The following is a 13851-nucleotide window of genomic DNA, read 5'->3' as shown; positions in this document are numbered from 1 at the left end:
TTGTATTCATTGCCCATTTATATTATTATTTGATTTATATTGGATTGGAAAACTTTCTCAAAACTACTCTGAACCCATGCGGAGCCTCAAACTTCCAAGCTCGACCGTTCCGAGCTCAACTCCGACCGTGAAATGCTGCCATTTTTTTTACGTCCACTTCTTTCAAAAACACATTTGGCTTCCCGTCACATTCTGTCTCTTTCTTTATCTCACAGTCATATCCACCCGCTCTCTCTCTCTCTCTCATTCAGCAGTGGCAGCATGGTGATGCAGGCCAGTCCAGATCAATGAGAAGTGAATTATGGGGTAGCCAGATAAAAGGCTGTTGACATGAAAGTAAACCTCCTCTTACTGTAATTCCTGGAAGCTATCAAACTACTGCTGAAGCAGCCACAACACCGCTCCTGTAATGCAGCGCTTGGCACCAAAATTACAGACTGCTATTCATATCTGTGCCGTTTGGTGGAACGTAACTATGCCGTTTGGCGGATGCTTTTTTCTGAATTCCCCTCTTTCACCATGAGGAAAGGCGAAACTTTGATGATTGCTGTGGGGAAACTGCGTCGTTTTCAGCAAATAGTAACAGGATAGAGCAAAGAAAAATAGAGTTGAAACAGAAAAATAGAGTTTAAACAAAAATATAGCAAATTGAGAGTTATATAAAGATACACAACTGAAAAGAAAAACATGATAAGATAAGGAAAGATGAAACTTTGATGATTGCCGTGGAGAAACTGGGTCGTTTTCAGCAAATAGTAACAGGATAGAGCAAAGAAAAACATGATAAGATAAGGAAAGATGAAACTTTGATGATTGCCGTGGAGAAACTGGGTCGTTTTCAGCAAATAGTAACAGGATAGAGCAAAGAAAAATAGAGTAGAAACAGAAAAATAGAGTTTAAACAAAAATATAGCAAATTGGGAGTTATATAAAGATACACAACTGAAAAGAAAAACATGGTAAGATAAGGAAAGATGAAACTTTGATGATTGCCGTGGAGAAACTGGGTCGTTTTCAGCAAATAGTAACAGGATACAGTAAAGAAAAACATGATAAGATAAGGAAAGATGAAACTTTCATGATTGCCGTGGAGAAACTGGGTCGTTTTCACCAAATAGTAACAGGATAGAGCAAAGAAAAATAGAGTTGAAACAGAAAAATAGAGTTTAAACAAAAATATAGCAAATTGGGAGTTATATAAAGATACACAACTGACAATTCCAACACCGGAACATGTTAAATTGAGTGTATAAATGAAAAGTATGGATTACAGCATTGTTAGTGTGTGTAAAATAATCGCTGTATAACTTAATGAGGCAAAGAAAGCACAGTGAACTCGGTGTTTGTGCTTCGCTCCATCCACCGAGCTATACCAGACCACACACACATTCATTTATTTATCACTTCACCTCTCACTTGCTGATTGATTTCTCCTTTCGCTGCTTCGCTCCGGCTCGGCGCTGTCCTTCTCACTGGATGCGAGGTCCTGTTATCCTCGCACCATGTGTGTTAGTATGCACTGTGAAGCTCTGCTGTCACTACGCTGCCGCACCGACGCCGCCAACACTCCTTCCTGTGTATTTATCATAAAACTGTGATAGGGCTGGGAACCGATAAGATCGTATCAGTGTTGATTCCCTAACGATTCCCTTATCGGTTCCTTTTTTATATGTATTACCTTAATAGGACCCCCGAAAATATGAAGCCTGTACCTGAAGTGATTGAAAAGATTAAAAACACTTTTTGTTCCAGAACAGAGTACAGGCAAGAAATTGACTTTGAAATACATTTAAATATATTATGGTCATTTTGTGCTATGGAACAGTAAAAATCTTACTTATTACCCCTTTAAGTGTTCATACCATACAGTCTTATTATTGTCTCAGTCACTTTGACTACAAAACTGCACACATCACATAACTGTACACTGTGAATGCGAGTGGCTGTGAGTTGGTGATGCAACATAGTGATGCTCAGGTAGCACACAGCAAAATATCTCCATCTTAACAAGTCATTTAGTCCATTATTGAGTCCTCAAATCATAGTTTTCTTAAAATAAGTGAAAAAATCTGCCAATGGGGTTTGATCATTTCACTTGTTTCCAATACAACTTCAAGAATTTTGTAGAATCAAGAGTCATTTTCTTGATAGCAGTGCAGTGATCTGTCTTATTCTGACTTGTTTCAACATACTGACACTCATTTCTAGAAAATTCCTGAAACAAGAGAACCTGCATTAGAAACAAGAGGAGTTATCTCACTGGCAGAAATTTTCTCTTGGTTTAAGAAAAATAAGATTTGAAGGCTGAATATGAGACTAAATGACTTGTTAAGATGGATGTTTTTTGCAGTGCAGAATGTGTGTTCAGTTTAGCAACTGTGTTTTTTGGGAATAAACAGAAGAAGAAGAACTGGGTAGTTAGCATGAGCAGTGATAGCCACCATGGCTGAACAGACAAAGAAAAGAGAAACTCAAACTGCATCAACAGAATATCGTCAGAGTCCCGCCCACACTGTTTGATTGACAGGTGATCTCCGGGGAGGAGCATTGCAGAAACACCACAGCGGTGATACGGCGAGCGTCTCTCGATCCTTTCGGCTCTGTGGAAACATTAGAACCCGTCGGTCTCGGTTCCCGACCCCTCTCGGCGATTAAAGCGATTCCCTCTCTGATCCCCGAGAGGAAATTCATTTCATTTCTTCCCAAAAAAAAAACAAAAAAAACCCCCGCTTCCTCCGCCTGGACCGGCCCTGTTGGTGCGACATCCTCCTCTATGCGTTCCAGATGGCAGGGCCGGCGACGGGGCGAGCCGGCGGACTCCTGCTGATTCGGTGCAGACGGAGATGCAGACGCTCCTCTGTCCCTTCTCTCTGGCTCTCTGGCCCGTTTCCTGTGTCTTTTTATAAACCCGCTTCAAAAGACAAGACAGGAAGGCTCAGTGAGGCCCTGGTGGTACATGTGGTTCATACATGCCTGGACACACACACACACACACACACACACACACATACTCATGCATAAATATGAGTGCATTCATACACGTGTTAGTGCGTTCATACACGCAAGCACACACACACTCATGTATATATATGAGTGCATATATACAGAACATATGTAAAAGTGCGCATACACACACACACAAGAACACACATAGGCACTCACATGTACATGCATATATGTGGACATGTATGAGTGCACACAAATGAATGCACTGAATGTCACACACACATATAGACACATGCATGCACACACACACACACACACACACACACACACAATTAAAGGAATACACCGAGTTTTTAGGAGATCGGCCCGCTGGTCAACTTCCCTGTTCAGAGATGAGAACATGAGAGACACCAAAATCACACATGTGTCCTGGTCCATCATTAGCTCTGGTGCTACATGCTAACACATTAACATACACTGTGTTGATTGACAGCAAGCCACTAGTAAGAAGACTGAGCTTTTTAGTAATTCAAAGTTGTTAGTGGCGTGTAGATTCATAAAGTTTAAAAATGAATTAGCATTAGCTCCACACAGCTGATGTACCGCCACATTCATTTCCTATATAAAACAGGCAAAGTAGTCCCTGGTAGTTTGAAACAATCCATTCATTTTCTATCATATTTTGTGTCAAATTTAACCAATCTCCAGCCATAGCCACATATCATTTCAGATGACTTACCATTTAGCTTTATCATCGTTTCATCACTTTTGAGATAATGCTAGTGGCCTACTATCACTCAACATAGTGTTAATAATGCTAAAGTGTTAGCATGGAGCACAAGAGCAAATTATCTACCAGGGACACATGGATGATTTTGGTGTTTATGTTTATGTCATCACTAAACCAATGGGCCAATCTCCTAAAGATTTGGTGTATTACTGTAAAAGCACAAATACACATTCTCTCTCTCTCTTACACACACACACACACACACACACACAAACAGTCACATCTTAACTGCATCCACACAATGCCTCACTGGAGCCTTTGACCCTGAAGCCAGCAGAGAGGGAAACCTCAGCTGCTCGGCCTGGCAGGAGTGTGTGTGTGGTGTGTTTGCTGTCCTGCTACTTGGCTCCCAGTGTGAGCGTAACCGTTTTCATCTGTGCTGCTTCCATGTCAGAAATATGAAAGGATCGAGACTCTGGCTCTGATTTCCTGGCTTGTTCTTTTTTCTCTTCGCCCCTCATTTTGTTTCAATTTCTTATCAAACAGACCGGTGTTACATTAGAAGCAGACCCAGATCAAACAGTAAAGTGCAAATACATGTTATGTTTTATCCTTGTCGGTGCCAGATGGATGGGGTTTGCCTCAGAGGATAGTGCAGTGAGTGCAAGAAAGTTTAATCGCAGACAATTGCAGGAAAGTATTTGAAAGTCAATATTGTCTATTTGTCTGTGATTGATCATTTACCTGACACTATCTGAATTGTCCTGATGAAGTAAACAAAAGTCTAAACATGTCTTGAATTTGATTATCTAAATTCAAGGCCTCAAAAGTCCTTGAATACTGTTAAATACAGCATTAAGTCTTCAATTCAGTTTTAGAGTCTGCAGGCCCTCTGACAGGACAAAAGTTTTTTTTCAGTTTTATGTTCATTTCATTTGCGAAATTTGTCTTATATTTCATTCAAACTGGCATTACAAAGGTCTTGAAAAGTCTTAGATGTACCTTGATGACATTTGCAGGCGCCCTGTAAACTCCACCCATCTGGTGCTCTGAGCAGTAAAAAACGAACACAAAGGATTATCTGCAGCCAGCGTTTGGCCCCAGGTCGGATCAGTCGTTGTGTTTTGCGACTTTAGTGCCTCTCATTACATCTCTTCCTCACATAATATATAAAAACCCCCGCAAACACGCAGTTACTTAATTGTAAAATGCGTTGTAATAAAATTATCGCTCTGGTAGAGTTCTCTAAGTGGCTAATTATGGTGAGAAGAACTCCAATAAAACTCGATTCACTTCCAAGACAAACAGAGTTAACCCTGACCTGCCCGTCTCTGTCTTCTCCCGCAGATCTTCACAGGGAACCAGAACCACGACACGCCGGAGCTGAGGGCCGTGGGCCCCCTGCTGACCCGCTTCGTCAGGATCTACCCAGAGAGGGCCACCAACGAGGGCCTGGGCCTCCGGCTGGAGCTGCTGGGGTGTGAGCTGGAGGGTGAGTCCCATTTACCTCAATGTGTCTCCGCTATAAATGTGGTAAATACTTGAAGTCAGCTGCTCCATGTCGTCTTAACAGATTCATTCATCTGTATTTTTTAAATGTCGAGCAATGACACTTAGTTTCAGAAAGGAATATATAGTGTTTGGGCCCTTGGTTTGTCATATCTACTGCCTTAGCACTACTTACTATTGGTTCCTTTTATAATGATAATATAATAGACTTTATTTGTAAAGCACTTATCAAAAAGCAGAGTTTACAAAGTGCTTTACATAAAAATTTCAATGATAAAAGCAGTACACATGTTATGCTGCTGATCTAAAAGTGATGATACACAGGCAAAGTTTTAGGGCAAATTTAACAAAACAGACCCATATGTAAGTCTATAATCCACACATTATGAAATTGTAGTGGATAAACTCGATAAAATTATGAAATTATTACATTTTGGAAAAGAAGATGACAGAGATAACAGCAGTATGTTATTTCATCATATTCACTCCTCCAACTGCCCAGTCACTCATACTCATAATTGCCCTTTGCCGGCAAATTTTGCGCCAAATTTGCCCTAAAAATTTATGTATTTATGTGTATCATCAGCTTAAGAATTATTATTATTATTATTATTCTGTTTTTGCAGCCACTGTAAGTCACTCTGGATAAGTCCGTCACATAACGCCTGACATGTAAATATAAATGTGTAGTCTCAGTTTACGTTTATATTTTTTACATTTACATTTTAGACATCTAACTTTAGCTGTTATCCAGAGAAACTTCCGGTGAGTGCATCAGAAGAACAGCCTTAGGTTCCTTGATTGCCAACATTACATGCAACCAACAGCAAGTAGGGCGAGTTGAGATTCGATTAGACTGCACTGGAAAACTTAACCGTCCTCCCTGCGGCAATTTGTCTCAGCATATTACATTTAATATCAGCGTATTTCGCTGCGGCCGATATTAAAGGGGAGCGCTCCTGTGGTTTCTGGCGGTGGGAGAGTTGTTCTTGGTTGTGAGCGGAGCGGACTGTCATGAACCACAGGAAATAATACTAAATGAAACTCAGCTGAATGAAACGCTGCTTCACATTTACCAGTCAAAACACTCAGGATCACAGCTGAGTGTGTTGTGGCTCAGGAAGACGACAGTCACTGTGGTTTTATATTAGTTTGTCAGTTTGCTTCCTGTCAGCCAGTCAGTCAACCAGTCAGTCAGTCAGTCAACTAGTCAGTCAGTCAGTCAACCAGTCAGCCAGTCAGTCAACCAGTCAGTCAGTCAGTCAATAAACCAGTTAGCTACTCAGCTAACTGATTCTGTCAGTCAGACAGATAACCAGACAGTCAGTCAGGCAACCAGTCATTCGATCAGACAGTCACTTAGTCAGTAAACCAATCAGTCAGTCAGTCAGTCAGTCAGTAAACCAGTCAGTCATTCAGACAGTAAACCAGTCAGTCAGTCAGTCAGTCAGTCAGTAAAGCAATTAGCCAGTCAGTTGTTCAGGCAACCAGTCAGTCAGTCAGTCAACCAGTCAGTCAGTCAGTCAATAAACCAGTTAGCTACTCAGCTAACTGATTCTGTCAGTCAGACAGATAACCAGCCAGTCAATCAGGCAACCAGTCATTCAGTCAGTTAGTCAATAAATCAGTTAGCTAGTTAGTCAGTCAGTCAGTCAGTCAGTCAGTAAGCAAGTCAGTCAATCAGCCAGTCATTCAATTAGGTAATCAGTCAGTCAGTCAGACAACCAGTCATTCGATCAGACAGTCACTTAGTCAGTAAACCAATCAGTCAGTCAGTCAGTCAGTCAGTAAACCAGTCAGTCATTCAGACAGTAAACCAGTCAGTCAGTCAGTCAGTCAGTCAGTCAGTCAGTCAGTCAGTAAACCAGTCAGTCATTCAGACAGTAAACCAGTCAGTCAGTCAGTCAGTCAGTCAGTCAGTCAGTCAGTCAGTCAGTAAACCAGTCAGTCATTCAGACAGTAAACCAGTCAGTCAGTCAGTCAGTCAGTCAGTCAGTCAGTCAGTCAGACAGTCAGTCAGTAAACCAGTCAGTCAGTCAGTCAGTCAGTCAGTAAACCAGTCAGTCATTCAGACAGTAAACCAGTCAGTCAGTCAGTCAGTAAACCAGTCAGTCAGTAAACCAGTCAGTCAGTAAACCAGTCAGTCAGTCCATCATTAAACAGTAAACTGCTTACTCTTCAGGCTGCTTATCTCAAGTGTTTGGTGAAATGAGAGAGAGGGGAGAGCGAGCATAGAAAAGGCTGACGCATGCCAGGGCAGGCGACTATCTCTACTCTGTGTGTGTGTGTGTGTGTGTGCGTGTGTGTGTGTGTGTGTGTGTGAGGAGGGAGGGGTCGGCCTCTCACAGTAGGGGAGGGAGGAAGGGAGGAAGGGAGGAAGGGAGGAAGGGAGGAAGGGAGGGAGAGAGGATGGAGGCTCTCTGGTCTGGTTCGAGTATCTGGTTGCCCTGTAGGGAGAATGATAAGAATCAGCTAAAACAGGCCAGACTGCAGCGTAGACGAGGAGAGAGGGGTGTGTGTGTGTGTGTGTGTGTGTGTATGAGAGAGAAAGAGAGAGAGAGGGTAAAGGAAAGAAAGGAAAGGAAAGGAAATGATGGGAAAAGGAGTGGAGAGGAGAGACAAGAGTGTGTGTGTGTGTGTGTGTGTGTGTGTGTGTGAGAGAGAGAAAGGAAAGGAAAGGAAATTATGGGAAAAGGAGAGGAGAGACAAGAGTATGTGTGTGTGTGTGTGTGTGTGTGTGTGTGTGTGTGTGTGTGCGGAGAGGAGGTGAGAGGAGTGAAAGAGAAGAAAAAAGGAGAGAGTGGTATTCGCTGCAGCTCGTCTCTTTCTGTCCCAGATCAACACAGTTTCACTTCAAAAGGAGAGAACAAAGAGAACACACACACACACACACACACACACATATATATACACACACACTTTCTCTCGTTTTCTCTCTCTCTCTCTCTCTCAGGAGACAAGACTCAGACACACACTGAGACACTTCAAACAGACTGGTTAGAGCACACACACATACACACACACACGCACTCCCACATGCCCACACACATTAAACATCCACACAGGCATCACACAACTACACACAAAACACACAAAATACATGCACATATACTCTGATTCGCCTGCACATCTACAAACACACACACACACACACACACACACACATTGGCAATCATGCCCAATTATCCAAATCACAGCCTTCTGGTACCTTGATGGTTGCTCGGGCTTCTTATCAGCCTGATTAACGTACATAATGATAAAGCTTTGATCTCAAGAGCTCTTGACAGCCAAACAAGCCCATTTCACACCATAAAGTATCAAAGTTAATATCAAAAACCCTTTTAAAGTAAGTAAGGTACAAGATCAATTCACTAGGAGTTCATTTTGATTTATTGTATAACTCAGAAACTCAGAAATCCCTGAAGCAGTTTTGTTAATTAAGTAAATAGACATAAATATAATATACATACAGCCAGTTCCTCAGTTCTATTATGGATCAAAACTTCATATGAACACAAGGGAGAGACAAACTCAGTCACTTCTATTAGTCATTTTGTTGGGTTGTCAGTCTGTGTCCAGTCAGATTTTTTCGTCTTATAAAAATTGCTTTGGCAGCGAAGATGTTGAATTGATTCGTGAAATTTCGAATCTTGCTGCCAGTTGATGCAAAAGTTAGTTTCCGCTCTGCTTCCATCTACACCGACCTGAATTCAAACCCCCTGCCTACTCAAAATATTGCAAACACGTTCTCTTACGAAGCTTAATTACTTTCAGTCCATCTGTGATTTTTACATACATATGCGTCAAGTTCAGTTTGCTCCCTGTCCATAAACACACATCCACGCTATCTGTCTTGGTAGAATTTAACAAGCCATCATTATTTTACTGTGATAAAAAAAACACCTCTAATCTGTAAATTGCTTCTTACTTCTTATTACTCACAGGATTAACAGTTATGAAGTGAATAAAAACAGGAACATTTCAAACTTCATGTCCCAGGACTGCTCTAGCAAGGAGTTAAAGCAGCCAGTCCCGTCTGAATGAGACAGTCCTCCGAACATTAGCGTTTTCTCAAAATGTAGTCGTTCAAATCACACTGATCGCCAGTCATAGGATGGAAAAACTGCAGCAGAAAGCGTAAAAATTCATGCATGAAGCCGGCTACTTCCCCTTGTCACCTGCCAGCAGCTGGTATCCAGCTATCAGCAGCCACCCTCCAGCCCCCGGTAGCTCGTATTACCGGATTACCAAACTTTACACAAACCGAGGCACCGGGGATCAGCTGGTGTGTAAAAGCAAACAAACATGGATAAACCTTGTGGTGGTAATCCACGAGATCCTAGAGTTCTTTATTTAGTCTCCATCTTTGTTGCTAAGCGCTCATCGCTGTGGTGTTTCTGCACTGCACTTCCCTCAGATCACCTGTCAATCAAACAGTGTGGGCGGGGCTTGGGTATTCTGTTCCTGTAGGTGGCGCTCTTTTCTTTGTCCAGTTCTTCTTCTTCTGTTTATTACAAACAATGGAGCAAGCAATGGAGAGCAGAAATATGGACATTTATTGATATGAAATGAAAATGTCGCCGATTATTACTTTAATCCAATCAGGAATGGTGGTTTAACTTTGGGGTTGGAGACCACATCTTACTTTCAAGATTATAGAGAGATGGAAACAAAAAGAGAGATAGAAAGAGATGGAGACAGAAACAGAGACAAAGAGAGAGATGGAGAGACAAAGAGAGAGAGAGAGAGAGGGTAAGGCAATTGAACTGAATCAAAAGAGAAAGAGAGAGTACAAGAGAAAGACTAAGAGGGAGAGAGTTAGAGAGGGATTAATAGAGAGAGAGAGAGATGGAGAGAGAGAGAGAGAGAGAGAGAGAGAGAGAGAGAGAGCTTCCAGATGGTTTAACTTTGGGGTTTGGTGACGACATCTCACTTTCAAGATTTGGCTCCTAATCCTCTCCCTGTCCTTCTCTCTCTCTCTCCATCTCTCTCCCTCTCTCCATCTACCTCTTTCATCCTCCCTCTCCCTTGTTTATCTTCCCTTCATCCGTCTCTCCTCCTCTCCAGAGCCCACCACTCCGCCTCCTCCCACCACGCCGCTCGCCTCCACCCTTCCCATGACCACGTTCGGAGCGACCACCACGGCGCCGGTGACCGTCCCCGGCACGACCGCCGCTACCGGCTGTGAGGAGGGGGAGCGGGACTGTCCCGGCGAGGCCGAGACGCACGACGACTACTACCTGGAGACGGGTAAACCCCCTTTTCTCCGCCCCCCCCCCTGTCTAATCCAAAACCGACTTACAGGCGATGAAACAAAAAGTAGATGTGGAAATAGATGTGAAACACGGTTGCAGAAATGTAAAACAGGCAAATACAGCGAGAATAAAAGTGCCAAAAGAACGATTTCTGTAAAAGTTTGGAGAGAGTCTGTTTTAAGACGTGATATGAAAGAAGACGTTTCATTCCTTTACTCCTTTCTCCATCCTTTTCTTGCCTTTCCCTGTTTACTGTTCTGTTATTTCTTTCTAATTTTGACATAAGTGGAGCACATCGGAATGAAAAATTCTGTCTTATCTCCTCGCTCAGTGTTGTAGTTTTCGTTTAAGAGTGTCTTTTTCTGTTTACGTTTTTGGGTATTTTTCTCTGTCTTGAATAAAATGTAACTGACTCATCCCCATGTAAAATTCTCCTTCATCTTCCCTCTTACTGGCATACTTAGTCAAATGCATAATCCCTTTTTACCTCCTCTAGTTTCTGAGCTGTGAAAACCTGACAGTGAGGAAGGGCTGCACAATGTTGACAAAAAATCCTTTATGGCATCTTTTTTCTTCTTTTTTTGCTAAATATGTCCATCGCAGTATAAAGTGCAACACGTGTGGCCACAGAATTTTCTAAATGATTTCTTTCTTAAGTGCTTAAAAAATTGTGATGCTAATGCTTTGAATTTGCTCACTTTGAATACAATTATCTCTTCTCATTTTCTGTGATTTGAACTTGTTTAGAAGCAGTTTGAAACATCTTTCCCTCTAAAGAAAAAACATCCTCTTGCTTTTTGGAAATTATAGTAGAATGTTTTTTTTTTACAATTTTTATAGTTTTTGAATAATTGTGCAGCCCTACATGGAGGGGTGGTGATGATTTCTGTTGAGTGTGTGTTGGCATCAGCCTGCTTGACCTCTGACCTCTGACCTCTGACTGTCCCGTCTGTCTGGCAGGAGGAACCACAGTGTCCGACCCCATCATGGACTTCATACCAGGTGAGGATGTTTAGAAATTCCTCTTTTCTCATCCCTCTCTTCTTCTCTTCTTCTCTCGTTGTCTCCTCATCTCATCTCCTCAGCTCTTTCTTTCCCTTTTCCCATTTTCTTCCCTCTTCTCTCCTCTTCTCATCTTTCTTTTTCTTGTCTTCTCTTCTCATCCCTTCTCGTTTTTCTCCTAATTTCTCTTCATTTTCACTTTCAATTTCTTCTTCAGCACTTCTTCTCCCATCCCTCTCATGCATTTCCCCTTTATTTTTATCTCTTTATGTCTCATCTTAACTACATCGCTCTTTCTTTCTCTTTACCCATTCCTTTCCTCTCTTCTCTTCTCTCCTCTGCTCTTCTCTTCTCTTTTCTTCTCCTCTCATCTCTCTCTTGACTTCCCTCCATTGCTCTTTCGTTCCCTTTTCCTCACCAAATTGTACTGTAGCTTTAAAGCCAAGTTGAACCGAATATTTTACTGTCAGATGTACAAATGAATGCAGCGGGACAGGGTTGCCAGATCTGTGGGTCAATTCAGCCAATGGCTCCATCATTCAGTGACAGTGGCTGGAAAGAACAATGAAACTGACTTCCAAGTAGAGAGTAAATGGCTTTTTCATCGCCCCAGCTCACAAATGAACCTCTCTCCCAATACTATTCAGCCTTGACACGGAATGGATTGCAGAGAGAGAGAGAGAGAGAGAGAGAGAGAGAGAGAGAGAAGGTTAGAGAGCAAGATGAGTGAATAGAAACAGAGTAAAAGTGAGGGGAAGAGAAATTAAAAATGATATATAGAGAGAAACAGACAGAGAGAGAGAGATAGAGACAGACAAATGGAAAGGAGAAGAGAGTGAGAGAGACAGAGAGATTGGGAGAGCTGGAAACAAAAAAGAGAGAAAGAGATAGAGACAGAAACAGAGGGGAAGAGAGAGATAGAGACAAAGAGAGAGAGAGAGAGACGGTGAGGGAATTCAACTAAATCAAAAGAGAAAGAGAGAGTGCAAGAGAAAGACTAAGAGGGAGAGAGTTAGAGAGGGATTAATAGGCAGACGTAGAGATGGAAACAGTGAAAAAGAGAGAGAAAGATGGAGACAAAGAAAGAGAGAGGTAGAGAGAGACAGAAAGAGACAGAAGGTAAGAGAGTGAGAGGAATGAATGGACAGACAGAGAGAGAGAGGGGAAGGAAGATGAAGAAAGATGTGGAAGGAAAAAACAGGTAGAGAAAGAGATAGAGAGAGAGAGAGAGAGAGAGAGAGAGAGAGATGGAAACAGGGAGGGAGGAGAGGGGGAAAGAAAGAGAAAAAGAGAGAGATGTAGACTGAGGTGGAGAGAGAGAGAGAGAGAGAGAGTGCAAGAGAAAGACTAAGAAGGACAGCGGATTAATAGACAGATGTAGAGATGGAAACAGTGAAAAAGAGAGAGAAAGATGGAGACAAAGAAAGAGAGAGCTAGAGAGAGACAGAAGGTAAGAGAGTGAGAGGAATGAATGTACAGACAGAGAGAGGGGGGAAGAAAGATGAAGAAAGACATGGAGGGAAAAAACAGGTAGAGAAAGAGAGAGAGAGAGAGAGAGAGAGAGAGAGAGAGAGAGAGAGATGGAAACAGGGAGGGAGGAGATGGGGAAAGAAAGAAAAAGAGAGAGATGTAGACTGAGGTGGAGAGAGAGAGAGAGAGAGAGAGAGAGAATAGTGGCCTCTTGGGTCTCAATTAGCCAAGGCAGAGCATCACGTGAAGACAGCTGTGTGTGTGTGTGTGTGTGTGTGTGTGTGTGTGTGTGTGTGTGTGTTGGTGGTGATGGTGTTGGGGGGGGGGGGGGGGGGGTTCCACGGTCATCTCTGCATCCTATTAGCCCTCGCAGGAACAAAATGTCCAGTGTTAAGAGAGTTCTGCATTTGTGAGGATGCTGTGGTGAACCGCTGCCGCCAGTCTACTGCTGGCATGGCAGGAGGGGGGGGGGGGTGGGGGGGGGGAGGGGAGGGTGGGGGGGGTAGGTTGTCTCTCCGTCTGGGAATTGGGTTTTTTTTAGGGGGCCACATCCGCATGTTGGTGGCACCACGCCCTTCTCTGTGGAAGGTCCCTCCATTCCTTTCTTTCTCTCTCTCTCTCCCTCTCTCTCTCCCTCTCTCCCTCTCTCTCTCTCTCTCTCTGTCCTGATCCTAAACATATGTTATGTGCTGGCGCTGTTTTCTGTCAGCGGTGACATCTTGGTTCCTGTGTTTCACGGAGACTGTAAAGGAAAATGCCCCGCGGCGCTGGACGCTGTACGGTCGCCACTGTCTCCGTCCTCCTCACCCTATCTGTCTGCGTGAGCCTTTTGTCTGTGATGACGACGCTTTCCACAAGCTACACAGTTTACATTCAAAGTGCAAAACTGCAGGACCATAAGCTATGGATAAAGCTTTGGAAGGCTAAGGCTTAAAATAC

General features: G+C 42.9%; 2 protein-coding genes across 2 annotated transcripts in view; one reads left to right on the top strand and one right to left on the bottom strand.

The window, feature by feature from the left end:
* Positions 1 to 13851, bottom strand: part of crema (cAMP responsive element modulator a) — a 492677-nt gene that overhangs the window by 462935 nt on the left and 15891 nt on the right. The window lies entirely within an intron of this gene.
* LOC139909063 (neuropilin-1a-like) overlaps positions 1 to 13851 on the top strand; it is a 76732-nt gene that overhangs the window by 56574 nt on the left and 6307 nt on the right. The window contains exons 11-13 of the mRNA XM_078287638.1: positions 5024 to 5168; positions 10253 to 10435; positions 11401 to 11442. Of these exons, the coding sequence (XP_078143764.1) occupies positions 5024 to 5168; positions 10253 to 10435; positions 11401 to 11442 (370 nt within the window). The remainder of the gene's footprint in view (positions 1 to 5023; positions 5169 to 10252; positions 10436 to 11400; positions 11443 to 13851) is intronic.

The sequence above is a fragment of the Centroberyx gerrardi genome, chromosome 13, assembly GCF_048128805.1.
Source record: "Centroberyx gerrardi isolate f3 chromosome 13, fCenGer3.hap1.cur.20231027, whole genome shotgun sequence".
NCBI lineage: Eukaryota > Metazoa > Chordata > Actinopteri > Beryciformes > Berycidae > Centroberyx > Centroberyx gerrardi.
The sequence above is the reverse complement of the archived record's forward strand: the minus strand, read 5'-3'. Positions and strand labels throughout refer to the sequence as shown.